The sequence below is a fragment of the Heterodontus francisci genome, chromosome 6 (assembly GCF_036365525.1).
Source record: "Heterodontus francisci isolate sHetFra1 chromosome 6, sHetFra1.hap1, whole genome shotgun sequence".
Lineage (NCBI taxonomy): Eukaryota > Metazoa > Chordata > Chondrichthyes > Heterodontiformes > Heterodontidae > Heterodontus > Heterodontus francisci.
The window spans coordinates 79,628,386-79,654,998 of record NC_090376.1 but is presented as its reverse complement, the minus strand read 5'-3'; the positions used below and the strand labels follow the sequence as shown (position 1 = coordinate 79,654,998).

The 26,613-nt window shown below is 42.3% G+C and overlaps 1 protein-coding gene across 11 annotated transcripts in view; it reads left to right on the top strand.

Moving 5' to 3' along the window:
- The first annotated feature begins 13,996 nt into the window (after window positions 1–13,996).
- The window catches only part of picalma (phosphatidylinositol binding clathrin assembly protein a), a 143,183-nt gene continuing 130,566 nt past the window's right edge, over window positions 13,997–26,613 (top strand). For 4 of the 11 annotated variants that reach the window (XM_068033954.1, XM_068033952.1, XM_068033951.1 and 1 more), the window contains exon 1: window positions 14,000–14,495. In XM_068033954.1, coding sequence (XP_067890055.1) covers window positions 14,366–14,495 — 130 coding nt within the window. In that variant the 5' untranslated portion in view covers window positions 14,000–14,365. Of the gene's footprint in view, window positions 14,496–26,613 lie in introns of all 11 variants that reach the window. The other 7 variants (XM_068033961.1, XM_068033959.1, XM_068033958.1 and 4 more) reach the window with 4 other exon arrangements.

The window sequence follows — 26,613 nt, the reverse complement described above, 5'->3', positions numbered from 1 at the left end:
GTAACAGAAGCTGACTTTTTCTTACTCTGGGGTGTCAAAGGAATTTGACAGTATCTCTCCAACACATCTGTCTCTTTAAGAAACACTGTGTTGCCCACTCTGTCCATACAGTCCTTTAAATGAGAATTTGGCTTGGAGTCGTCTTTCTTTACCGCAGTTACTTTTCTAGAGTCAATGCAAGTTTGAGCCGTCCCACCAGGTTTAGGTATCAAGAACACCTGCGAATTCCAGTTGTCCTAACTCGGTTCAACTTAGCTGCCCTTCAGCATGCATTGTACCTCTGCTTCCACTTGGGCCTGTCTGTCTGGACCTAGGCGGCAAGGATATTGTTTTAAAGGAATGGTTCCCCCTATACCCACATCATGGGCTGAATTTTATTCGGGCGCTGTGCTGCGCACCGGCACCCTTTAAATTCAGCGGGGTGCCTGCATTTAGCAGCCGTTGCAGAGCCCCCCGATATTAGGCGCGGGGGCTCATTACAATCATGGCGCCGAGCTGCCCTCCCCATATTACGTGGGGAGAGGTGGGACATTCGGCGCAGCGAGAGTTTTGACAGTTGTGCAGCAGGTGCTGGGGCCCTATTTGCGGCACCCCATCACTTGCTTCCTGACAGCTGTCATAGAATACTTACCTGACTGCTGAAGGGTGGAGCTACTGTCAATATGGCAACAAAGCAGAAAGTGCTGCAGAAATCCAGCAGGTCAGGCAGCATCTGTGGAGAGAGAAGCAGAGTTAACTTGTCCAGGTTCACAGACCTGAAAGTTAACTCTGCTTCTCTTTCCACAGATGCTGCCTGACCTGCTGAGTTTCCCTAGCATTTTCCGCTTTGCTGCCACATATTTACCCTGCTGTGTCCTAGTGTCCTGTGCAGTTGTGATCCTCTTCTCCCACTCAAGTGTAACATTCCTGCTTGTAGGCGTGCCGCACCTAGGTGAATAATCTTAAATTTGCACATTCCAGGATGTGAGACTTAAATAGACCATAAAAGGTATTACAGAGGTTTACAGAAAACACACTGACACAAATGGGAATGCATGGGTGTCACAGCAATGTAAATAAGTCTTTCACTAAATGTTCCTCACCAACATGTGTGTCCTTTTCTCTGTGTGAATGATGTGTGCCAGCATGAAGCGCCAATGTCACATCCCTTTGCACCGTTGGCCCTTCAGGAGAGCCAACATATGCAATAACATCATTGCCATGCTACCATTACTCATGAGCGTCTCCACGGATGCAGTGACATGGACATTGGCTCAGTCAGCTGCTGCCTCTAATGATTTACACAGAGATACTGCAGATGTGGATTGGTGCACAGCAGGTGAGTGAGGGTGATGTGTGGCTTGCAGAGCTTATGTCAATTCCCATGGAGCAGGAGCCTCTGTCCAATAAGCCACTGCCGTGCATCCCTAGCTCACTGCTAGCCTTGCGTGCAGAGCCTGGGTGCCATCTGCCCTCCCATGCGTCTTTCATGTTGTAGGTCCTCAGCATCCTCATAGTCCAAGGAGGAATCCTGTTGACGTCTCTCCTCATCATGCCAGGCCTGGCCCCTATTGGGTGCGTAGTTGTGCAGAGCAGCAAAGAAAGGAGCTGGCCTTTTTGGCCATAGTACAGGGTATCACCCTTAAAGGCCTGCTTAGGTTGGGAAAAAGAACCCGACCTGAACCCAACCGATCCACAGTGGACCCGAGCCCAACCTGGCCCGAGTCCCTCCAATTTCGCCCCGAGCCCGACCTGACCCGAGCCCATCCACACTCGGCCCGACCCAAGCCCGACCATCCCTTTACTTACCTTCCGACTGGGAAGCTCCACGAAGCTGCAACACGTGTGATGACATCATAGTGACATCACTCTCTCACTGCGCAGACTCAGTTTCGTCCCAGACTCCCAGCTCAGGTAAGTTTTAAAATTTCAATACTTACCAGCGAGCACTTACCGTGTGTGTCCAGCCCGACCCAACCCCAGCACGATCCGGACTCGGCCCGACCCAACCCGAGCCCGAAAGCCAGATCCAGAAGATGGGCCCGATCCAACCTGAACCCGACACATGTCGTCGGGTCCCGTTGGGTTCGGGTCAGGTCGCAGGCCTTTAATCACCCTATCCATACCGGCATTGGAAGCGCTCTTTCAGCATGCCGATCTCCTCCTCAATGGTGGCTCATGTAGCTCAGTGGCTGGCGTTGTATCTCTCCTCTGCAGCAGTGGTGGGATCTCTCACTGGTGTAGGGAGTCATTTCTGCAAAGGATAGCCCTTATCTCCAAGAAGCCACCCTTCCATCTGAGCCAGATCAGTGAACAGCGGTAGCAGCTAGGACTGGCGCAAGACCCAGGTGTCATGGCAGCTGCCTGAGAAGCGGTCACACATTCGCAACAAGCATCTGCGGTGATTGCATACCAGCTTCACCTAGATTGAGTGGTTTCTTTTAATGGTGATGTCTGCAGGTGGTGGCCTGGCAGGATGCCTGATGGCCACATGAGTGCAGTCTATGAACATTACAACCTATGGTTCTCTGGCAATGGTGCCAGAACCAATGGCCCTCTGGGTCTGGCTGAGAGAGTCCAACCTGAAGCGGACATACTCACTGGCCCTCCGGTGCAGGACATTGCTGACCTCCCTGATGCAGCAGTGCACTGATGACTGTGTGACCCCACAAAGTTTCTGGTGGGCCCCTAAAAAGCTGCAGAGGCATCAGGCTTCAGAACCGCTGCCACTTTGAGGAACAAAGGCATGGGATGTCCACCAGAGCCCATGGGCTGCAGGTCATCCTTCAGCAGGGCACAGAAACATGTCCCCACCCTCTCTTTATGCGCAAGCTCCTCTGACACTGGTGCTCTGACATCCGATGACATGTCATGTGGGGCCTGTAGATGCACGGCAAATGTAATGGCGAGCCCCCCTTGGGGGCTGCTGCTCACAACTGGGGGCCTCTACGTGGATCACACCTGCCTGTCAGTACGGCCTCTGGCGCATACAGATCCTCACATGCAGAGGATCACACAATGTAGGATAAGCTATACCTATTTCCATGTGATAAATAAAGTTGAACCCTGCATGTGTTCAAAGGTTCTTAACAGGGCATGGATTGGTGTTGACGGGTACATCAGCTGCTTTCTTGGATCAACTATGTGGCGTGCCATGGCATTGCCCATCTTGGCCAACACTCAGTGGCACAGCATGACCACATCAAGACCCTACTAACTGAATCGATTGCCCCCACCATCCTGCTCTTTCTGGCACCCTCCCCACACACAGGATGCCTAGTGTGCCATTGCCCCCTCACAAACACAGAGCATACACTGTTAACGGAGGGATGGTACACGGTACCTACTTTCATGCCAGCACAGCTTTCCTTCCAGTAATCCCAGACCCCCTCCCTTCCAGATGCAGAGTGAGACCCTGTGCATGCCCCCTCCTTTCCAGAATGCAGAGTTAGACCCCTGAGTATTCCCCCTCCCTTCCAGAATGCAGAGTTAGACCCCTGAGTATTCCCCCTCCCTTCCAGAATGCAGAGTTAGACCACCTGAGTATTCCCCCTCCCTTCCAGAATGCAGAGTTAGACCCCTGTGCATCCCCCCTCCCTTCCAGAATGCAGAGTTAGACCCCTGTATTCCCCCTCCCTTCCAGAATGCAGAGTTAGACCCCTGAGTATTCCCCCTCCCTTCCAGAATGCAGAGTGACACCCCTGAGTATTCCCCCTCCCTTCCAGAATGCAGAGTTAGACCCCTGAATATCCCCCTCCCTCCTCCCTTCCATAATGCAGAGTGAGACCCCTGAATAACAGAACTTACCTTCGCTGGTGACAACTTCTGCCTCTGAGGACCCGCCAGCTTTTCAAATCATGAACGGGACGGCACGTGACAGCCGCCTGTTCAGCGAAAAATACAGAAATGCCAGTGGAGAGGTGGCGGGCTGCATAATCAGCAAAGGTAAGTACTCGTTACCATATGCTAATTGTGGTGCTGCCACCATGCGGCGGGGGGCATGGTAATATGCATCCGGCTCTTCTTGACGTTGCGGATCATGGTGGGCCTTTCCCCGCAGCATTTTACCAGCCCCTGCGCTGCAACCCATGGCGTTGAGGGGCCAGTAAAATTCAGTCTCATATGTGAATAAGGTTGTACATCTTGGCTTATCCCTGCAAATTTTTTGAAACATTGTGAAAACCCTGGTTAGGACTTCACGTTGTTTTGCCTCTAAGTGTAAAAACCTATTGTTTAATTTTCCTAGCCATTCTGCATTCGCTAATCGGATAGTTGGAAGTTCAATCTGAGGATTTCCTAGGCCTGCTTCTGCCTTTTCTTCACTAACCTTCTCCTTCTCAACAGTCCCGATTACCTGACATACCTGGACTAGTTTATCCTCCTCCCTGCAGTAATATTGTTTGAGCATATCGATGTGACACAATCGGTTCTTCTTCCGGCGATCAGGGGTGTCAATCAAGTAATCTACCTTATCCACTCTTTTGATCACTCTATATGGGCCACTGTACCATGCTTTTAATGGTTCTCCCTGCAATGTTAACAACAGTAATACTGCATCCCCTGGTTTTTGTGGTAGATTGTGGTTTTCCCACCAACTGACAGTTATGGCATGTCCAAAAAAATTGTCTCACATCCTTTGTAAGACTTGGCCAGTAATAACGTTGGCTTATGTGTGATTTGGTCTTCCAAACTCCCCTATGTCCTGCAAAAGGAATGTTGTGTGCTAACCTTAATAATCCTTGTCGATATTTAGATGGTACTACTATCTGTTCAACAACTGTTGAGTCTTTGTCAGCAGATCTATGAGGCGGTCTCCATTTCCTCCTCAAAACCCCATTTGCCATATAATAGCCTTCCAGAACTCCTTTTGCCTTAGCTTCTGACAGAGCCGTCTGTGCTATTCAGTATATCTCTGGATCAGCTTGCTGTGCTGCAATAATAGACGATCTGTTACACATCTCATTTGGATTATCTAAATCCCGAAATAAAGTTTCAGATACTTGGCTATCTATTTCTGGTGCCCCTTTTCCCTCCGACAATGTATCCTGTTTAGCCATTGGCCGGGTGACTAAACACGCAGGAAATATTCCCGGAACTTGTTCCTGTAATTGCTGCGTTTCCTTAATTTCACTTGGTTCCTCTGTAACTATAGGAGACACTGATACTTTTGATCCAGCCAAATCATTTCCTAGGAGTAGATCAATTCCCTCTACTGGCAACTGTGGGCAATACCTGCGTTACTCTCCCAGATAGTAAGTCACTCTCCAGGCGTATTTTATACAAAGGTATGGGTATATTCTCCTCGCCAATTCCATTAACTAAAACTTTAGCGTTCAAAGCGCTCTCTGGTGAAAATGTTATATCTTTCTCCAGCAAGAGTGCTTGGGTTGTTCCTGTGTCCCTGAGTATAATGATATGTTTTCCTGCCTCACTTATAGGATATGGAGTTACTCTCCCCTTTGACAAAAAGTCATTATAACTCTTGGGTATTTTATTCTTAAGCTCTACACTCCTTTTAGTTTTAGTATCTGGTTTCACAGCTGTCGTTAGAGCAATAGCCTGGTCTACTATACTCACAGTCAGTCTTTTCCACTGCACTTGCTTTGTGTACCCCAACAGGTCCTATGGGTTTACCTCACAATTTTCAGCACTCTGAATGAAGATGACCCGTTTTGTTGCAATTATAACACTTTGGCTTGTGAACCTCACTTCTACCCTCAGCACCTTCCTTTTTGACCTGAGAAGGTGATCCTGGGCATTCCCAGATATTCCTGCTTGTCCCCGGCTACTTGCCTTCCTTTCACTCTCCCACTTTCTATCCTTCTCGGATTTATGGGGGTGACAGACAAAATAGGTTGGCTTATTCACAAGTTCAAAATCATCAGCAATTTCTGCTGCTTGCCTAGCTTTCAAAACTTTCAGATTATCTATATGAGTTCTCACTATTGAAAGAATGGAGTTTTTAAACTCTTCTGAGAGAATCAATTCTCAAAAGTTCTCATATGTGGTTTGTATCTTCAATGCCCGTATCCAACGGTCAAAAGTAATTTGTTTCACCCTCTCAAATTCTAAATATGTCTGCCCAGCCAATCTCTGTAAGTTCCTAAACTTCTGATGGTAAGCTTCAGGGACTAAGTCATACACAGTGAGCATAGCCTTTTTTGCCATCTCATAATCTGCAGAAGCCTCTTCAGGAAGCATGGCATAAGCTTCATGAGTTCTGCCAACCAACCTGCCCTGTATAAGCAGTGTTCAGCTTTCTTTCGGCCATTTCATCTGTTTGGCTATTTTTTCAAAAGATATGAAAAATGCCTCTACCCCCCTTTCCTCAAACTTAGGAAGAGCCTGTATAAATTTAAACAACTTCTTGCTGGGTCCTGATCTAAATTCAGATTCTTCCTGACCCTTTTGTCTTAATTCCATCTCTTTTATCCTAAATTCCCTCTCTTTCTCCCTGAATTCCAATTCAAGTTTTCTTAATTCTTTTTCAGCCTCGCGTTTTATCATTTCTAACTGAATCCTAGCCAATACCACAGCATCACTCTCGGACCAACTACTTTCTTGTTCCATATATTGCCCTTCTTCTTCATCATCATGGTCATGATCACGATCATGATCATGATGATGTTCGGCTATTATGCCAATTATCCCTGCTTTTTTGGCACGTAATTTCAATTCTAACCCCAATTTCACTGTCAATTCTTTTAATTTGTTCTTAGTTAAAGTTATCAAGTCACTCAGGGAAACATTCTACTTTCCCAAAAACTCTGCTGCAACCACTAATGCCATTACAATGGTATAGACAGTATCTTATTATATAAGAGACCTGGTTCTTTTAATTTCTTTGTAATTGGTGTTAGATTTAGATCCCAACAATTGAGTTTCCAATTGCTATGATCCCAGATGCGAAAGCAATTAATATGATGCCAAAGGCAGACTCCAATTTAAATATGTTATCCCAAAAATGAGTAATTAATATGATCCAATATACCGGATGAGCCCCCAATTAATATGATTCAATCTCGAGCGAGCCCCCAATTAATATGTTACAATTCTGATTATGGTGGGAAACACGCACTGTTGATTCAGTCCCGCCCCTCCAACAGATCGCCTAACATATCATTTTAAACTTTCCAAATTAAAGAAAACCACAGCCAAATTCACCATCTATTAACCCCCCGAATGAGGCTAACCAAACCAGGTGTCTTTAGATCAACAAATTAACTGTTAATTAGAAAAACTAAATTCTTAAACACCACTAAGATATAAACAACATTTAAAATAGAAAAAAATAGTGTCCTTGCAGATTTACACTCCTGCCAAAGTGAAATCTACCGATGTGGAACAGTCCAAGGTTGCTTGAAGTCCTCACAGTGTCCCATGGGGAGAAAAAAAGGTTCGTCAACAGTAGAACAGTCAGTAGTCTAATTCAGTAGTTGAATTGATGCTCTTCTTTGCTGGCAATAAATTTCAGCAATTACAGTTCAGTAGTTAAAGGAATTTGGCTTTAGCATTGTTTTGAGGGATAAAAGATTGTCACAGTCTAACTTCCCTTCCTTCAGTTTAAATTATCAGAGAACTCTGTTAGGCTCATGCTGGTCCAGCTGTCTGTCTGCGTCTGTTAACTTGTATCTCAAAAGCCAGTTTTACAGCTAGTTTCAAATCTCAATCGGCAACATTGTATCTTGTGTCCTTGGTCCTGAGTGGTTATATCCTACAGCAACGAGAATGCATTCTTTGACTCAGTCCCTGGAGCTTGTTGTCTTAAAGCAGTACTGATCCTGTTACAGCCTTAAAGGCACACTACATACTTCCCAGAAAAAAAAACTACAGGATCATAACAGTACAAGGAATGCAGTAGATTAGTAAGCAGGTACAGCAAGCAATTAGGAAGGCAAATGGCATGTTGGCCTTTATTGCAAGGGGTTTGGAGTACAAGACTAAGGAAGTCTTGCTAAAACCATACAGGTCTTTGGTGAGACAACACCTGGAGTACTGTGTGCAGTTTTGGTCTCCATATTTAAGGAAGGATAGATGGATGTGACATACCATGACAGCAGATCTCCTGGTAGGAGTAGCTACAAGCGAATGTTCACTAGATTGGTTCCTGGGATGAGAGGATTGTCCTACGATGACAGGCTGAGTAAATTGGGCCCAGACTCTCTGGAGTTTAGAAGAATGAGAGGTAATCTCATTGAAACATACAAGATTCTAAAGTGGCTTGACAGGGTAGACACTGAAAAGTTGTCTTCTTTGGCTGGGGAATCTAGAACACAGGGCACAATGTCAGGATAAGGGGGTGATCATTTATGACTGAGACTTCTTCACTCAAAGGGTTGTGAATCTTTGGAATTTTCTACCCCAAAGGGTTGTTGATGCTCCATCGTTGAGTATATGTACGACTGAGATAGACAGATATTTGGTCTCTCAGAGAATCAAGGGATTATAGGAAGCAGGCAGGAAAGTGGAGTTGAAGCAGAAGATCAGCCATGATCATATTGAATGGTGGAGCAGGTTCAAAGGGCTGTATGGTCTACTCCTGCATTTCTTAAGTAATGAGCCAGATTCATTTAACAGTGTAACAGTGCATTTTTAAAATTTGTTTCATTTGATGTTGGTATTACTGGCAAGGCCAGCATTTGGGGCGGCACAGTGGTGCAGTAGCACCGCACAGTAGCACCGCAGCCTCACAGCTCCAGGGACCTGGGTTCAATTCTGGGTACTGCCTGTGCGGAGTTTGCAAGTTCTCCCTGTGACCGCGTGGGTTTTCACCGGGTGCTCCGGTTTCCTCCCACAGCCAAAGACTTGCAGGTGATAGGTAAATTGGCCATTGTAAATTGCCCCTAGTGTAGGTAGGTTATAGGGAATATGGGATTACTGTAGGGTTAGTATAAATGGGTGGTTGTTGGTCGGCACAGACTCGGTGGGCCAAAGGGCCTGTTTCAGTGCTGTATCTCTAAATAAATAAATAAATAGCCCTTGACAACTGAGTGGTTTACTAGGCCATTTCAGAGAGCAGTTAAGAGTCAACCACATTGCTTTAGGTCTGGAGTCACATGTAGCCCAGACCAGGTAAGGATTGCAGATTTCTTTTCCTGAAGGGCATTAATGAACCAGATGGGGTTTTATAACAATCAATGATAGTTTCATAGCACCATTGCAGTGACCACCTTTCAATTCCAGATTTTTTTAAATAATTGATTGAATTTATTAATGAATTCAAATTCCACCAGCTGTGGTGGGATTTGAACCTGTGTCCCCAGGGCATTAGCGTAGGCTTCTGGATTACTAACCCAGTGACATTATCACTACTCCATCTCCAAATAGCAATCATAATATGACTGAGTTCAAAGCAGTGTGTGAAAAGGAGAAACAGCAACTAAGATTCTAGATTTTGGCAAGGCTGATTTCCATGGAATGAGACAGAGACTGTCCACAGTGAATTGGGCAAATTTTTAATGGGTAAAATGACAGAAGGTCAGCGGCAGAAGATCAGAAAAAAATGTAATGTGATACAAAACCAGTTTATAGCCCTAAAGGGCAAGAGTTCTACTTGCCAAAAAAGACAGCCATGGACAATTAAAAAGGTAAGAGACACCATAAAATTAAAAGAAAAAGCATACAAAATGCAAAACAAAAAGCGCAGATCCTGGTGAATGGGAAAACTGCAAAGAGCAGCAAAGAGTGACAAAGCAGACAGTAAGAGCTACAAAAAGTGAATATGAAAAGAAACTTCAAAGGGATATCAAAATCAACACAAAAAGCTTTTGCAATTACATGAGGAAAAAGAGGGTGGTCAGAAGCAATATTGGTCCCTTGAAAGCTGATAACGGTGATGTTGTCAATGAAAATAAGGAAATGGTGGTCATGTTGAATAACTGTTTTGCGTCAGTATTTACATTAAAGGAAGAGGTCAGCAGGCCAGACATCCCAAGGAAACGATTAATGAATCAAGGACAGGAACTCAAACAAAATTAATGTAAGCAAGTTAACAGTAATGGAGAAATTAATGGCACAAAACAGCGCCAGTCCCCGGGATGAGATGATTTACATCCCAGGGTTTTAAAGAAGTAGGTGAGAACACTGCAGATGCAGTACCTATAACCTTCTAACATTCTCTTGATTCAGGAAATGTTCCTTTAGATTGGAAAATTGCACATGTCATTCTGTTATTTAAGAAAGTCGAGCGAGGGAAACCAGGGAATTATAGACCAGTTGCCAGTTCCGATGAAAGGTCACAGATCTGAAACATTAACTTTGCTTCTCTCTCCACAGATGCTGCCAGACCTGCTGAATATTTCCAGCACTTTCTGTTTTTATTTCAGAATTCCAGCATCCACAGTATTTTGCTTGTATTTGAATATCTATGGATGTTAGTTACATGGACTTCCAGAAGGCATTTGATAAAGTTGCTCATAAGAGGCAGTTAGATAAAGTTGAAGCTCATGGAATTGAAGGCAAGTTATTGACCTGGTTAGGAAATTGGATGAGCAGAAGGAGACAGAGAGTAAGGATAATGGTCAGGTACTCTCTAATTGGCAGGATATGACGAGTGCTGTCCTGCAGGAATCTGTGTTGGGGCCTCAATTATTCACTGTAATCATTAATGAAGTAAATGATGGGATAAAAAGTCAGGAATTTTGAGCTGATGGTGTTGCTGGTCTTGTTCTTTTAAGTGATAGAGGTCATTGGAGAGGGAGGGGTTATCAAAGTAATCTTGGCGAGTTATTGTAAATCCTGTAGATAGTTTGGCTCATCTAATTAAATGTTTTGATGAAGTAACAGAACGTTTAATGAAGGGAATACGGTGAATGTTGTCTATATGTATTTTAAGAAAGTATTTGATAAAGTGCCACATAAAGGCGAGTTAACAAAATTGAGGCTCATGGAATAGGAAGGTCAGTGTCCAATTGGATTTTAAAAAATTGGCTGAAGGACAGAAAACAGCAAGTCATGGTAAATGGTTGTTTTTCCGACTGGAGGATGGCAGACAGCGGTGTTCCCCAAGGGTCTGTGCCAGGATCACTGCTTTCTTTGCAGTATAGAAATGACTTGGATCTTGGAATACAGAATAGAATTTCAAACTTTGCTGATGATACCAAACTAGGAGGAGTGGCAAACAGTGAGGATGATATGTACTGTCTGCAACAGGACATAGATAGGCTAGCAGAATGGGTACACAAGTGGCACATGGAATTTAACACAGAGAATTGTGAGGTGATGCAGTTTGACAGAAGGGATAGGGTGAGGCAATGAAGACTTAATGGCACAGTTGTAAAGAGTGTGCAGGAACAGAAGGACCTGGGGGTACATGTGCATCGATCTTTGAAGGTAGCAGGACATAATAAGAGATTGGTTAGCAAAGCTTATGGTATCTTAGGCTTCATAAATAAAACAACTGAGTACAAAAGCAGGAAGTTTATGCTGAATCCTTTATAAAGCTCTGGTTAGGCCCCAACTTGAGTATTTCGTCCAGTTCTGGTCACTACTGTCTAGTGCACAAGAAGTGTGATGTTACAAAAATTATGGACATAATCTGAAGAGTTATAAAAACTGACTTTGTCTTTTATAAAATGGACCTATCTTTTAAAAAGTGAACAATGTGCTAAAAATGGCTGCTGAAGGAAAAGGACTTGGCCTTTGTACATTCAAAATGTGTGACGGGGTAAAGGAAAATCTTCAAAGTTAAGAGGTGGTAATTTCACCTAACCTACACCCATCCTAAAATATTCCAGAATTGAATGGGTTCTTCTGAAACAAAGAAGGTGTGAAGTAGCCATGTCCTGGACCATTGTGTGATCACCATGGGGGAGAGACCAAAGCATCTCCAACCAGGAAGCAAGATGTTACACAGCCTTACCTTAAAAAGCAGCCTAGAGAGAGAGAGAGAGAGAGAGAGACACCCCAGAAAGTAGCATCCAAGAAGCTTGTTTTCAGCAAACCAGAAGGTGCATGCCCTGCTGTGAAATTCTACATCTACACTTTATCGTGCAGTCTTCAACTGAACTTTCAACCAAGAGAGAAATTTACAACCAAGGAGAACTTGACTGCCATGAAAATTCAACAGGTTTACTGTGACCACCCCACTTATAATTGCTTACCTGTCTTTTCCTCTCTTTGAATGCATGAGTGGATGCAGTTGCGGCAATTTCAGGATAAGGTGTAGTGATCAATGAACAATTGATTTTATGTTTTAAACCTACAAGAAAACCTGTTTCTGTCTGTTTATTTGACAAATAAAACACAAAGGGTTAAACCCTATTAATAAAACACTTGCTGTGGTCAGGTGGGAGTTGAACAGTGGAACTACCCAAACCTCACCAAATGACTGTAACACCACACTTTAGGAAGGATGTGAGGGTCCTTGAGAGGGTGCAGAGGAGATTTACCAGAATGGTTCCGGGGATGGGGGATTTTAGTTACAAGGTTAGGTTGGAAAAGCTGGGGTTGTTCTCCTTAGAGTAAAGGAGATTGAGGAGATTTGATAGAGGTGTACAAGATTATGACAGGCTTAGCTAACTTAGGAAAGGAAAAACTGTTCCCATTAACTGATGGTATAAGGACTAGGAGACACAGAGTTAAGGTTTTGGGCAAGAGATGCAGGAGGAAGAACTTTTTTATGCAGCAAGTGATAATAACCTGGAATTTGCTGCCCACAAGGGTGATGGAAGCAAATTCAATCAGTGATTTCAAAAGGAAATTGGATAGGCACTTGAAGGAAATAAACTTACAGGACTATAAGGATTGAGCGGAGGAGTGGGACTAATTGGATTGCTCCACGAAGAGCAGACATGGACTTGATGGGTAAATAGCCTCCTTCTGTCTTGTAAATGACTCTAGTACATTCTGCAGCCAGAACAGTAGTGATGGAGGGGTGGATATTAAGTCTAGTGCTATGTAAGTGAACTTTACTGTTGTGGATGATATTGTGTTTCTTGAGTGTTATTGTGGCTGTATCTATCCAGGTAAGTGGTGAGCATTGCTTCATGCTCCTGTCCTTAATTTTAAAATACTGATCTTTGTTTTTTCAGATGCGAATGTGATTTCACTCTTCTCCCACCCCCAAACTGAGTTACTCTCAGATGTGCCTTTGGGAATTGCGTCCAATACTATATCTATACAGTGTATTTTAAAATGCTTGCTTAAGATACCAAGAACTTGCAAATTAGAAGGATAATTATGTGAGATGTCTCTGGTCAGTTGGAGTGTGGAGAAAAGGCAGAATCCCAGCCCAAGAAATGGAAAAGATTGGAGGATGGCAGTCAAGGTGTAAGTAAAACAAAAATAATAACATATATGTTTCATTGTATAACTAATTTTAAACAGAAAATATACAGGAGGTCCGTGGAACTATAACACAGGAGCGGGCCTCAGAAGCAAAAAGGTTGAGGACTCCGACTCTAGATTGAGTATTGTAAATATTGTGGGTGTTTCAAGAGCTGCTTCACTGATCCTTTTAGGCAATTTCAAAAATCTGAGTGGGTATATGGTAGACTTCTTTCGCAACAGCAACTTGATTATTTCATTTGCGTGTCTCTTTCTATTTCATTTTTGAGGGCATAGTATTTTTTCAATCGAAACAACAATTTGGTTCTTTAAGCCTCCAGTGAGTGCTTATTCATCTATTGAGCTTAATTTCAGGTAACTGGCAATAATCAATTAATTCCATGAATAAAGGACAATATATTATTTGAAAATCTTCTTGAAAATTACTGTTTAAAAAGTTATCGCAATGATTACTTTTGATATAAAAATCAAATTCAACTGGTTAATAATCTTGATTTCGAAAAGCGGCACGGTTCTTTAAGACAATCATCTACAGGGTGCGATCTGTATTCTGGATTCAGCTTGTCGTGGGCAAAAACTGTACACGTGTAGACAGATGTGTATAAATCCAGATGTATCAGTGGGAAGACTTAGCAAACAAAAAGAACCTCTTCAACATTTGGCAGAGACAGACAAGGGAGGGAGGGGCGTCCTTTGCTGGGAGCAGCAGTGTCAGGCTGGGCTGGGCTGGGCTGCAGGGGGAGAGTCAGGGGCTGGCTGATGGGCTCGAATTGGTACGAGGTTGGTGGATGATCACATGATAACGATCCAGTGGGCAGGAGCCTGGTCCAAACCCGCCATTTTCCTGCAACTCCTGCTCCTTTTCGGCAGAGGAAGAAAGAGGATTTGAATCCTGGGTGGCGAGAGCTGCCCAAGTCACCGCCTTACATACATACCAGAAAAGCCTGGTGCAGCCAGTTCTGCTCGCTTTCCTTTCTTCCTGGCTTCTCAGTTTACTTTTGTTTTTGGTGTTGTTTTTCTTGGTCTCCCTGGCCGGGGTGCTCAGTGAGAGGGATTTAAACCCCTCTGTGTATGAATCTGCTGCTGGTGAGGAGGGAAGATGTCGGGACAGAGTATCACGGATCGTATCGCTGCGGCTCAACACAGTGTCACCGGCTCCGCCGTCTCCAAAACCGTCTGTAAAGCCACCACACACGAGATTATGGGCCCCAAGAAGAAGCACCTGGATTGTAAGCACTTCCTTTCACAGTGAGAGTGTGCAAAATGAAAGCCCGTTCCTCCCCGGCCGTTGTTATTCTCCTGACTGAGTTTGATTTTAACCCCAGCGGGTTGGGTTTGGAGTTCGTGTCTGGGCGGTGTTGTCAGGGTGAAAGTCATGAGGTACCAGGCCCCAGATAACGCCCTTGGCCTTGATTTTGTTCAGTAGACCCTCTGCATTGATGTATACGCTTTATTTTTTTGTTATAGTTATTCCATAATTTTTAATGCAATGCATTTGCAGTCATCTTTGGTAGGGAGTTTGCGGGGGCGGGGGACCAGTCTCAGGACTTCCATACATTTTTGTGGTCTGCTGTGATGTGGTAGCTGTGGTTACACGTCTGAAAGCTACTATTGAAGACAGAAATTACAACCCACCTCATAAACACGTTGTAGTGAATCAGCATTTCTTATTTATTAGTCTGGAGTGAATGTTTTAACTAAGTAGGCATATGTTTCAATCTTCTATTGACTGAGACAACAGGGCAAATTCTTTTTAGTTACGAAAGGAGGTGTAGGACTGTATGGACTCACTAGATACTGTATCCTAAAAGTCATTAATTATCTGGGAACTTGTTAGTTTTTCACAGACTGAAGAACCTTACATAAGTGTCCCAGATTGGAAATCTCCTCCCGTTTCTGAAAATTTGCCTCATTGCATAGTATTGCCTGGAATCAGTTTCCAAAAAGTACAGTAATCTGCTGAGATTTACATGTAGCCTGAATCCAGTGCAGTACTAATATTTTACTTCACCACTTTCAACATCATTTAGTGCTAATTCTGATGACCAGCAGGAACACTTATTTAAAAAAATTCTTGATAAAATATGTTGACCTGATCTAAGATGCTTCTATTACTGTTCATATGAAGTATTATGAAAACTATTATAAGCTTAGTCTGGGCACTCAACCAGAGCTGCTGCAGTAAAACTGAGAACGAAGCAACATTAAAATTTTGAAAACTGTCTGCTGGCTTCTAGTGACGGGCCCTTTTGGATAAATGTGATTCATAACTATACTGCCACCAGGCTTTTTATATCTGTCCTTCCTTTTAGATATTTTCTGCTGTCTAGTGATTTGAAATGGGTTTTAAACTTTAGTGCAGTCAGATTGGTGCATACATGCTGTGCTGTAGTGGGCCAAGCTTTTTTTAAAAAAAAAAAATGGAAACAAGCAAAATATACACACTGGGAGAAAATCACAGCTAATGGTTTTTACTACCTTTTTGTAAAAAAGTTGTTAATTTTTAACTACGGCTACAATATTAAAATCCTGTGCTGGTAAACTGCTGGTTTGTGCCCACAGTATCAGCTACAACAGATTTTGGGACATTGGCTTGTCTGGAGGAGCTGTACAATGGAAGCCTGGCATTTTTTTCTCTGCAAAATATGGGAAATTGGAAGAATAGTTTTCTCAAGTGGTGTTTATTAACCTAGCAGCTGATTTGAGTAGTGTTGATAGTCTTAAATAGGTGCATTCTTTTACTGGGAGAATGGTGTATGGTACAAGCAAAAAGACTAACTTCACTGTGGTTTAACAACATGATCTACAGTTAGTTACCCTGAAATTCTACATTCATATGTAATTTGGAGTATGAAACATTTTCCATTAGTAATCAACAAAAGTAACTAGCTCGGTTTTAAATCTACTCATCTGATTTATTTTCTCTCCAGTTTCCATTTTGCAACTACTACTTGCTGATGCAAAATGGTTTGCAATGCACATTGTTAATTTCACATTCAATCAAGCCATGATCTGATTCCCAAAATCACTGAAGCTGGGATGAGAGAGGCCATCTTTAGTAGGTAGCTCACAACACTGGGGCTTCAGCCTAGGTGTACTAGAATTCCAGCTGGTGAGCATTTTAAAGCACAAATTTCCAGAGTACTTTCCTGATGGATGAAATAAATAAAACAGGGAGGCTCCAGATTCAGTCCTTGCTAAGTTGGATGATCACTGCCAGGACAGCATTAGGGTGGTGTTTCAAGTGGCCTCAATGATCTTGTTATGGAGGGGAAAATCAGCAATCGTTCTTCATCCTGATTACTATCTACCTACATCTACTGGAAATGTACTGTGGTGGGCACTGGTTAAGGGTCAGGTTGGCTTGGGTGCAATACCTCCCAAGATCAAATAAGCTGCTGACTTTACTGTTGAGGCTTATTCATGAGATGAGCCCCAACTGTACCCATAGTAGAGGGTCAAAATCTTCATCGTAAGTGGGAGAAAATTATCTGGGAAAAATCACTACAAATCTACCTGACTTGGGAACTTCACAAACCGAACATGAATTTTTTTCAATGTTATGAGCAAAGTAACTCTGCCAATAAAAGTTGGCTACTTCGAAAAGGAGACTCTACACATGCATCCAAACAAGCAAGCACAGAACTTATAGTTGTGAAATTTAAAGCGTCCCACGTTGAACTACAGCTGACAGGATAACTTGAATCTACCAGCTCTGCATCTGAGATGGTATCAATTATATAACCACATTCTTTAAGTGACTAAAGTGCATTATCTATAGGCAGAAGAGGACAAAAATACTTTTACATTTTCAACAAAACAAATGCCTAATCTCTATCAATTTATATAGTGCTTTTAACACAGAAAAATGATGCAAGTGCTTCAGAGAAGGATAATCGGACAAAAATTAGTATCGGGCCAAAAAGAAGGCAAGAAAGTGGAGTTGAGATAGAAAATCAGCCATAATCTTGTTGATTGACGAAGCAGCCACAAGCGGCTGTATAGCCTACTGCTGCTCCCATTTCTTATGTTCTTAAAGGAGGAGATATTAGGAAGGGTGGCAAAATTAGGTGGGTTTTTATGAGGATCTTTAAAAGAATTGAGGGAGGTGGAGAGGTTCAGGGATTCCAGAGCTTGGGGGTTAACATTTGAAGACACAGCCACTAGTGTTGGAGTGAAGGGTTGTCATGATGCACAAGAGACCAGAGGTGGAAGAACATGCAGTTCTCGGAGGTTTGTAGTAGGACTGAGGAAGGTTATGGAGACAGGAAGGAGCTCGGCCATGCTGAAATTTGGGCACAAGGATGAGCATTTTAAATTTGGGAATGGGGAAAGGAGCTAACCTAGGTCAGCAAAGTTTTGGATGGCCTGAAGTTTATAGATGAAGGATGGGAGTCTGGCCAAGAAAGCATTGGAATAGTAGAGTCTGGAGTTGAAGGCATGAATGAGGGTTTAAGCAGCAAATGGATTGAGGCAGGATTGGAAATCGGTGATGCGACAGAGGTAGAAGTAGGCAACCTTTGTGGTGCAGAGGAAAAATGAGGTTAAAATCTCAGTTTAGGGTGAAATAGGACACTCGGGTTGTGAAAAGTGTGTTACAACCTGACTGGCTGAGCAGGGTGGGGTGCAGTCAGTGGCAAGGATAGAGTTTGTGGTAGTAGCTGAAGATGATGGCTTCAGCTTTTCCAATGTTTAACTGGAGGACATTTTAGCTTATTGGAAGTCTGACAACATGGAAGCAGTTGTTGGAGGGGTGTTTGAGAGATATGGAGTAGAGGTATAGCTGGATGCCATTTGTGCACATATGGAGTATCTGTTTTAAATGTAAAAATCTACATATGTAAATGTACAAAATGTACAAATCTGTATGAAGCATTTTTTTGAGAGTTCAGTTGACTGAAGATGTGACAACATTGCAGTTTGCATGGTGTATTCATTTGTAATGGAGCGTGTTTATTGATCATGGATGACTGTTGGATACAAAATCTGACATAATTTACTGGCTCTTAGGATCAAAAACAACCTTGCATATCGTTTAATATTAAACTTTGAGGCAGTTTTTGAACCCCGAGTTTTGTGTAGCTCTCTTCAATTAACCTCATGCCTTGGTATTGTGACTCTAAGCTCCTCAAACTGTACTGCAGAGAACCTTCTATGCTTAAACCCATTCTACTTCTCGGCTTGCCAAATTTTTCTACTTAACTACAATATGAAGTCAAAAAATAAGGACTGAAGGTATGACTTTAAAACAAAGACTGAATAATGTCTGCATGCTCTGATTGAATTATTCTAACCCTGCTTCACCTGAAGACAACACTCTGTCCTAACTGCCCGTGTGCACAGTAGGAATCTAAATTTCTATGTGGCATAAACTGTCAGATTTTACTGATTCTTTGAATCAACAACATTTTTACATATAGTCATGTGTGAGTAAGTGAAATTATTCTTGGTTCATGATATGTCTGATCCGATGTCCCTTTTCACCCGATTTGGTTATTAATGGTTGAGGTGCCAGCTCTTGGCATGCGGGATTCAGTAACCAGCTGCAACGTGAAGGTAAGCTTGCAGAAATTGAATGTAGTCTATAGTTGGTAACACTTGGTAGAAATGTCCTGTTATTGAATCTTGGCAATATTATTTTTGAGTTGCAGTTGGCCATGTGAGACCTGCACATCAGGAACCAGTGACTTAATGCAGGTCTTGCCATGATACAAAAGCAGTTATTGTGGAAAATAATTAGGGCAACTGATTTCCTGTAGCTTTAGATCCACTTTGAAACTAAAGTTTTCACATCCTCTGTGAATTTTTATGGAAAATCTTAAGTAGTAAACAGTGCAATGCTTGATTAGTGTAAACATTTGTGGGAAGTGTTGCAGGATGTTGTACTACTTTAGGGTAATTTCAAATTTGATGCCCTCATTGAGAGGTTTAGATGTCATCTGTGAGAGCCAAATTTCAAGCAGTTGATAACTGTGGTCTCATCCTTGAGGTGAGATAACTGAATAATCTTGGATTCACACTTTTTTTATTTAAAAAAAAATCTTGGGTGGATTTGGAGGATGACTTTTGCTGACAGCAGTTAGTATCATCTTGTTCATGTGTATTTATGTCTAGTGAAATATTAATGATTGATATCACTAACAATTGATCTGATAAACTTGTAATTACCAGGAAATATTGCCAGTATATATTATTACCAAGTCTAACTTGATCATCATAAAAGGCTGACTCCTTGTTCTAATATATTAGACATTTTGTTGAAGTCTAAAAGTTACTTAATCTCCTGTCCAAAACAAGTATTTAATGTTACTTGTGGTGCCACATGCTGCTTAATTAGCAGTGCACGCCGGTACTTGTGTTTCTTTTGATGCGAATGGCTCACTTTGTAACCCTTCCTTCTCTTGTTCCTTTCTGTGTGTGCCTCTAGGTCTGGTGTTCTCTGTTTTCCCCCCACCCACCACAACCCAACAAGGTTGAGAAAATTGAAGTTTTGGCAATGTGCCATATAAGCACTATGTGTTTTTATCATTGGAAATTGTATTTATCTATGGTAGCAGTACACTTATTGATTGTGGAAGGACCCTTTAAACTGCAGCTGCTCTGTCATCAATACTTATAGCAAGAAGGTTTAGTTTAAAGGAAATCTATGAGTAATTTTATCCAATTTAAAAAAAAAATGCTGAAATTTGATTTTTAAAATCAATTCAATAACTGGAAGCCTTTTCCAAAAGTAGTATAGTACTGTATTACATTTACATAGGCTATTCATGAAATCACTGAAAGATTGGTTTCAGTTACTGTAAGTGTTCAACCTCCCATTTCAAGTACCAGTTCACAGTCCTGGAATTCGTGATGCATCCAGTATGCGATAAACATTTATCTCCACTACAGTTAAGGAGGTAATGAATTTCAATATAGTTGTGAGTTTATATAATAACACAAATTACAAATAGTGATTAAACAGCCTCTCTGTCCATTGTTTAATGTGCTTTTTGCCCCAATTCATGATGTCAGTAGTGATTTTGACCATACTGATTTCCTTTTCGTAGGTTGAGAAAGAAAAACGCCACTGACCCACTACCAAGTAAAGGTGGTAGTGAGGTGCTTTTTGACCATGACTTAACTTGAATATCTCAAAAGGCTCCATGCGGCTACAATGAAAATGTCATTTAAAATATCAAGTAGCTTTTAAACTTGTTCCATGCCTGTTGAAATGCAATATCTGAATCAAATTTTTGACTTTTCTAAATAGTCCAGTTAATCCAGTGTGTGTGTGTGTGTGTGTATATATCCATCAGTAATTCTTTAAATCTGATTATTGTTGAGGCGATTATGTTGATAAAACTAATGTGTAACATGCCATTTTGTTTTTAATTATGTTTTGAAATGGAAGTCATGTCATTTGGATTCGTTTCGTGGTGCGTTCATCTGAGTCTGGAGGTTGAGAGTTCAAATCTCACTCCACTACTTCAGTACACAATCTAGACTGACACAGCACTCCCTCAGTACTGCACTGGTATTATCAGAGGTGTCATTTTTTAGATGAGGCATTAAACTGATGCCCCATCTGCCTGTTGGGTCCCATTGTACTAGTTAAGATCAGGGAGTATGGTCGGCCAGCATTTATTCCTCAATCGACCCCAAGCAGACTTGACTGGTTAGGCATTCATCTCATTTTCTCTTAGTGCCATCATGCTGTGTTTGCTTTCATAATATTAACTCTACTTCATAAAGTGACTTGTGTGCAGCACTTCGAGACATTTATCTCGATAAGGTGGTGTGTCTTTGAGGACATGCCCCAGCAAAATAATACAATCAAGATTATTTTTAAACCTGCATTTCTCCACTAGCCACTAAAATAGTATTTTTGATTTTAATTAGCATTTGTGGAGAAAGTCTTTAGGGATTAGTAGTAAACCTTTTGTTGTCATTGTGTACTGCATTTGACTGTTGTAAATTGCTACTCCCAACATGAGCAACAAAAATGGTTTTTATCCTATCACCAACTCAGAATATCTATCATTTTCTCCTCTTTCCCCCTCCCACCCCCATCAACAGCCCACAGCACTTGATTAATTCAGGTAATTATATTGCTATCTCTCTGCCCCTTCCATCATTTTCTAAGATGGTTTGTTGTGCTTCAACCCTTCGCTCACTGAATGTTTAGTCAACTTTTGTCCATTCTCTCAGTACTGCTGTGTTGAGCCAACTGGTAGTGCACTAAGGGCTGTGCAGATTGCAGTAAAAGAGGCAAATAGATTACTGTATTACAAAGTTGATTCAGATTGCTCACTTTGATAAGGGAATAAAATTTTATGGCAGGTTAGGACTAAGAGGGAAATCAGGAGAATAAGTGTTGTAGAATACAAGTAACTTACCAGAGAAGGTCATTGAAGCCTATACTATATTATAAACATGTTTAAGAGATAACAAATTTGTGTTTTTGGGAAGAGAGAGCAAAAGAGAAAAGGATGATCGAGGCTTGGGCCCAGACAATAAATAGGAATTAAGATGATTCAAAAAGTTTCTTTGTTTCACTCTTGCTCTCTCTCCCAAGCCTCTCTTGTCTATTCTCCTCTGACTCGGCTTAGTGCTCAACTGAATCTATGATTTGAGATGTATTTTAGGAAATGATCGTTTTCCTCTGGTTTATATGTTCCTTTTTGCATCTTGCTAATTTGATAGCACACATGATTCTCTTCCTACTCCTTCAGTCACCTTGTTCTAACTTTGACCCCCTTTTCCTGGTTTACAGGATGTCCCTTAGCAGTGTCAATAAAGCTCCATGTAGATGACAACAGCATTTAGCTTTACCTGTCTGTCACTATCCTGTACTCCACGAGCACTGTCTGCTATCCAGTTGCAAATGAGAGAATTTTTTTCCAACTTAACATTGGCAAGACCAAAGCCATCCTATTAAGCTCTGACAATATGTTTTTTTGGCCTGTCTTTTTTAAAAAAAACTTCTACATTTTGTACCACTAGAAGCATGTTGCCGAAAGTCTCACATCTTGGAGCCATATTATTCATTGCATGGAATCAGGCCATTCAGTCCTTATGTCTCTGCTAGCCCACCAGAACTCAGGCTGTTAATTACAATCCCAAATATTTGATGCTCTTGTTAAAGTGGCTTATAGTTGCTCAGGTGTACTTTGAGACAAGTGCTGCTTAAAGTGTTTTATTTCAGGGGCAAGCCTCTACCTGGGGGGAGTAATTTTAACAGCTGTTTTGATATGTTTGCGAAGAGAGTGGGGCTCTTGATTGGCTGGAGCCTCTGTGATTGACAACTTCATTTACGATGCAGAAATTTCCTGTTACTGAACATATTCACAGACCACAAACAGTCCTGGGTCAAAGAGTGTGTGGGAGTCTTGCAAATAGTGGCTATTTGTGCTTTAAAAGCCTTAGCCAGGAAGAGTTAAGCTCGTGGAAGTTTACAGCCCAGTGGCTTTCTGTTTTAAAGGTTATGATCAGAAAGAAAGCAAGAAGTCTTTGTCTTGTATGTCGAGGAGAGAAGGAAAATGTATATCTTGCTGTGTACTCTTTGTTTATCTGTCTTCTGTAAATGAAACTATTTACTACTCCAAAGCCTTTGTCTCAGTTCAGTTATGAGTGATTATTCAGTTCACCATTTAGAGAGAGAGAGGAGTATTCGCTCGGTATGTGAGATACATTCCAGTAGCTGGTGTACAGAGTAAGAGTTTTTTATGATTCCTAGATCTCGCTATTGTTTATGTAGAAATTGGACAGAGAAAGATGCATTGAGATTAGGAGAAATTTCTTTACTCAGAGGGTGGTGAATCTGTGGAATTCTGTAGCCCAGAGGGCTGTGGAAGCTCAATCATTGAGCATGTTCAAGACAGAAATCAGTGGATTTCTGGATACTAATGACATCAAGGGATATGTGTATAGTGGGGAAAAATGGCGTAGAGGTAGATGATCAGCCATGATCTGTTTGAATGGTGGAGCAGGCTCGATGGGCTAAATGGCCTACTCCTGCTCCTATTTCCTATGATTCTGCTGAGTCACAGGGGACATGAGATTTGGGAGCTGCTGATTTCCTTGCCCCCTTGCTGCTCCCTGAGGCTAAATCTCAGTTTGTAACCTTTGTTTCCTCTTTGATCTGAGAAGAGCTTCTGATTCCGTTTTGTGTCCTCCTCATATACTACCCATTTACACTTGTACCCACCACACCCCAACTGCTAAAGTACCCCAACACTTTCTTTTCAAGCCTCCCAGGTTCTGCAAACCACAGTTTGTCCATAAGTTTCATCTTTCCCACATCTACCCTGTCATAAATTCTGCTTCCTCATTATGCACTGTCGTCATGACTTCCTGTTGGTGCCCAGTCCACTAGTGTATGGAATTATCCATGTCCTTGGCCCCTCTGTTTTCTGCAAACTAGTCCAATTTTCAGCTGTTTTGGTCCCACGCTCTGGACTGTTCTCTCCAAATCCCTCTCCATTGCTACGTGTCTCCCTTCCTTAGAAAAGCCTACATCTTGAGCATGTCTTCTTTCGTCTCGCAATTATTCTGCCACCACATGCTCCTCGAAAACCTACAACCTTTGACCAAGCTTTCAGTCACCTGTTCTAATATCTCCTCCTTTGGTTAGGTGTCAGGTTTTGTCTGCTTACACTTCTGCAAATCACTTTAGGATGTTTCCTTATATTAAAAGTGCTCTATAAATGCAAGTTGTTGTCCTTGCGCAATCTCACGTTTTTCAAGGAATGTTTTGGCTTTTTACTTCTTTTCACGATTCAGCTGAATTACGTCTGCGTATACTTATTCAAATTACTCCCTCCTACTGAAATTTCCTTTGCCACAATTGCTTACTTTGTTGATAACAGCATTGATTTATTTAGGGCAGCTTTTGAACTGTATCATATGCTGGGGTACTCCTTTGTTTAATTTGTCACTTCACGTTGCATTGGAAATGTCACCTACTGGTGCCATCTTTGGAATTCTGAGGCCACTTGTTATTTTTAGAACACACACATACTGTAATAATTGGGGCTAGTAATTAGGGAGGACAAATTAAAACATTTCTGTCATTATATATGATTTTAGGAGCTCAAGTACCAGAGTCTGGAAATAAAGAGCTGTTATTTAGTCTACACGTTAAAGATGCTCTGGAATCTTATTGTGATAACCTTAGGAAAAATTCTACTTAGTATATTCTATGTTTGAATAGCGTCAGCTTCTCACTGTTCAGCAGTGGTGGTTGCAAGATTGTTCCACCGATGGTTTTTACATCTTTTTGTGCAACAGATTTACCAGTATTTTGAAAGCAACTTGAATCACTTCCAATTTAAATATTAATTCCTGTTACAAAATCATCTTGCGCAAATGTTCATGAGATGTTTCATGACCTGTTTCATGACCAGTAATTGATCTAACCATCGCTGGTTGGAACACCTTGGGTACATCAGATCTGTGCAACCAGGTGACACAAAGTTAGAAAGCAAAGCTATTCTAATGAATGTTGATTTTGAAATCGATTTACAAACAAACTGAGAGCACCCAGATTATTTTAAGGCTGGAGTGTTTGAACTTGTAATAATCTGTTTGGTCCTAATTGGGCTGAGCTCAGGCTAGTAATAACTACCTATGGCTGGTTAATGATATACAAAAATGCCACTTTATGTTTTCAGAAAACAAGGCTGTTTATATTTTATTTTAAACAAAAAATCTGTGCCATCCCAGAAGAAAATGATACCTGTCTTCTCTCTCCAGGTGCTAATGGACCTGCAGTGCATTGGCACTGTTTTATTTTCATCAGTTAGCAGTGATGCTGTGTGCAAGTTATGTTTCAGCCATTCGCTGTTGAAAATTGCTAGCTGCATAATTTGGTTTGGCAGTTATTTGATGGCCTAGTCTCGTAGTGGTGGTGTAATCCAACCTTCAGGGAGGAAAATCTGTTGAAAATAGATATGTTGAGCACATATTGTGTTGACTGAACACAATTGTTGCTGCAGGAGTTAAGTAGTAACTGGTCTTTCTGGTTAGAGCATGTTATATGAAGGTGACAACTGTGGATAGAAGAGAAATGAAGTTGTTGTTTTCAAAATTTGGTACTGTGTGGGGAGTTTTTACAGGCAAGAGGAGGTAGGTTTGGTGGGGTGCAGGCAGCTAAATCTTCTAAAAGGGGTCAGGGTCCCAACATCATCCCATTTTCACCTTCAAACCTGCCCATGTGAAAGCGGGTGGGGAACCCCCTTGGAGCTGTTGGGTAAACCACTTAAATATTCTAATAAGTAATTAAGTACAGCTTTAACTAAGCATTCTGGCTTTAACAGCCAGAACATTATTTCCTGAGCTGTCAGCAGCTCGCCAGGGTCAACCAGGTGAGTACGCAGAGAGTGCTTCTTCAGTGAAACTTACAGGATGGGAAGCTTTTGATCAGTAAACCTGAAGACCTGCAGCCATGGCCACGTGAGAGGCTGGCGTTCTCACCATTTCTTCTCAGAGTGCTTTTGCTGCTTGACAAGTAATTGCCAACTTGGAATTTACTTCACCTGTCTTACACTTCACTCACTTTCAGCTGCACTTCCTGCTCCCAGCCTTCACCATGGCATAGGAGCTAGTTTATGCAGCTCCACCTTGCACCTCTGATGAGGAACAAGAGGAGCAGCAGCTGCCTTCTTATCAGCTACATGCCGCATCATAGGGCGGAGGGGATTGACACAGTTCCAGCTTGAAGGAGGCGTAAGCCTGAACACAGGAGCTACAGGCAGAGGATCGGCTCTCTGGACATGTCTGATGACCAGTGCTTGAGGAAGTAGAGGCTTTCGTGTCACGTTGATGACATCTGTAGCTACCTGGAACGAGACCTCCTTCCCAGTTGGCCAGGAGAGTAGGCATCGTCAGTGACAGTCAAGGTGCCTGTCATTTGGAGGGACATCTATTGGGGACCCTCCCGCCCCGGCTCCCTGGGTCTCTACCTTTCCCTAAAGTTCTGCAAGGAGAGAAAGAGATTAATGAGTGTTAGAAATGGCTTGTGTGGGTAGGGAGGGTAGGGCAACATTTGTGGATGGTGACTGTGAGGACGAGGGGGTGAATGAGTGTTGGCTGTTCAGATGGGGGTGTGAGGTGCCTGTAGAGAGGAATGAGTGGAGTATAAGACGTGTTGTCCTGAGGAGTGATGTGCCGGAGAATGCTGGGAAAGTCAGTGTAGGGCTTGGCATCTCAAGTGTTATGCCACTCACTTAACTGCCCTCCTCAAGTCCTGGATCCTCTTGGTGCACTGCCTTTGGATTGGAGGGGCTGCCCCTGCTGCTAACTTCCTCAGCCACTTATTTATTTATTTTTATTTAGAGATACAGCACTGAAACAGGCCCTTTGGCC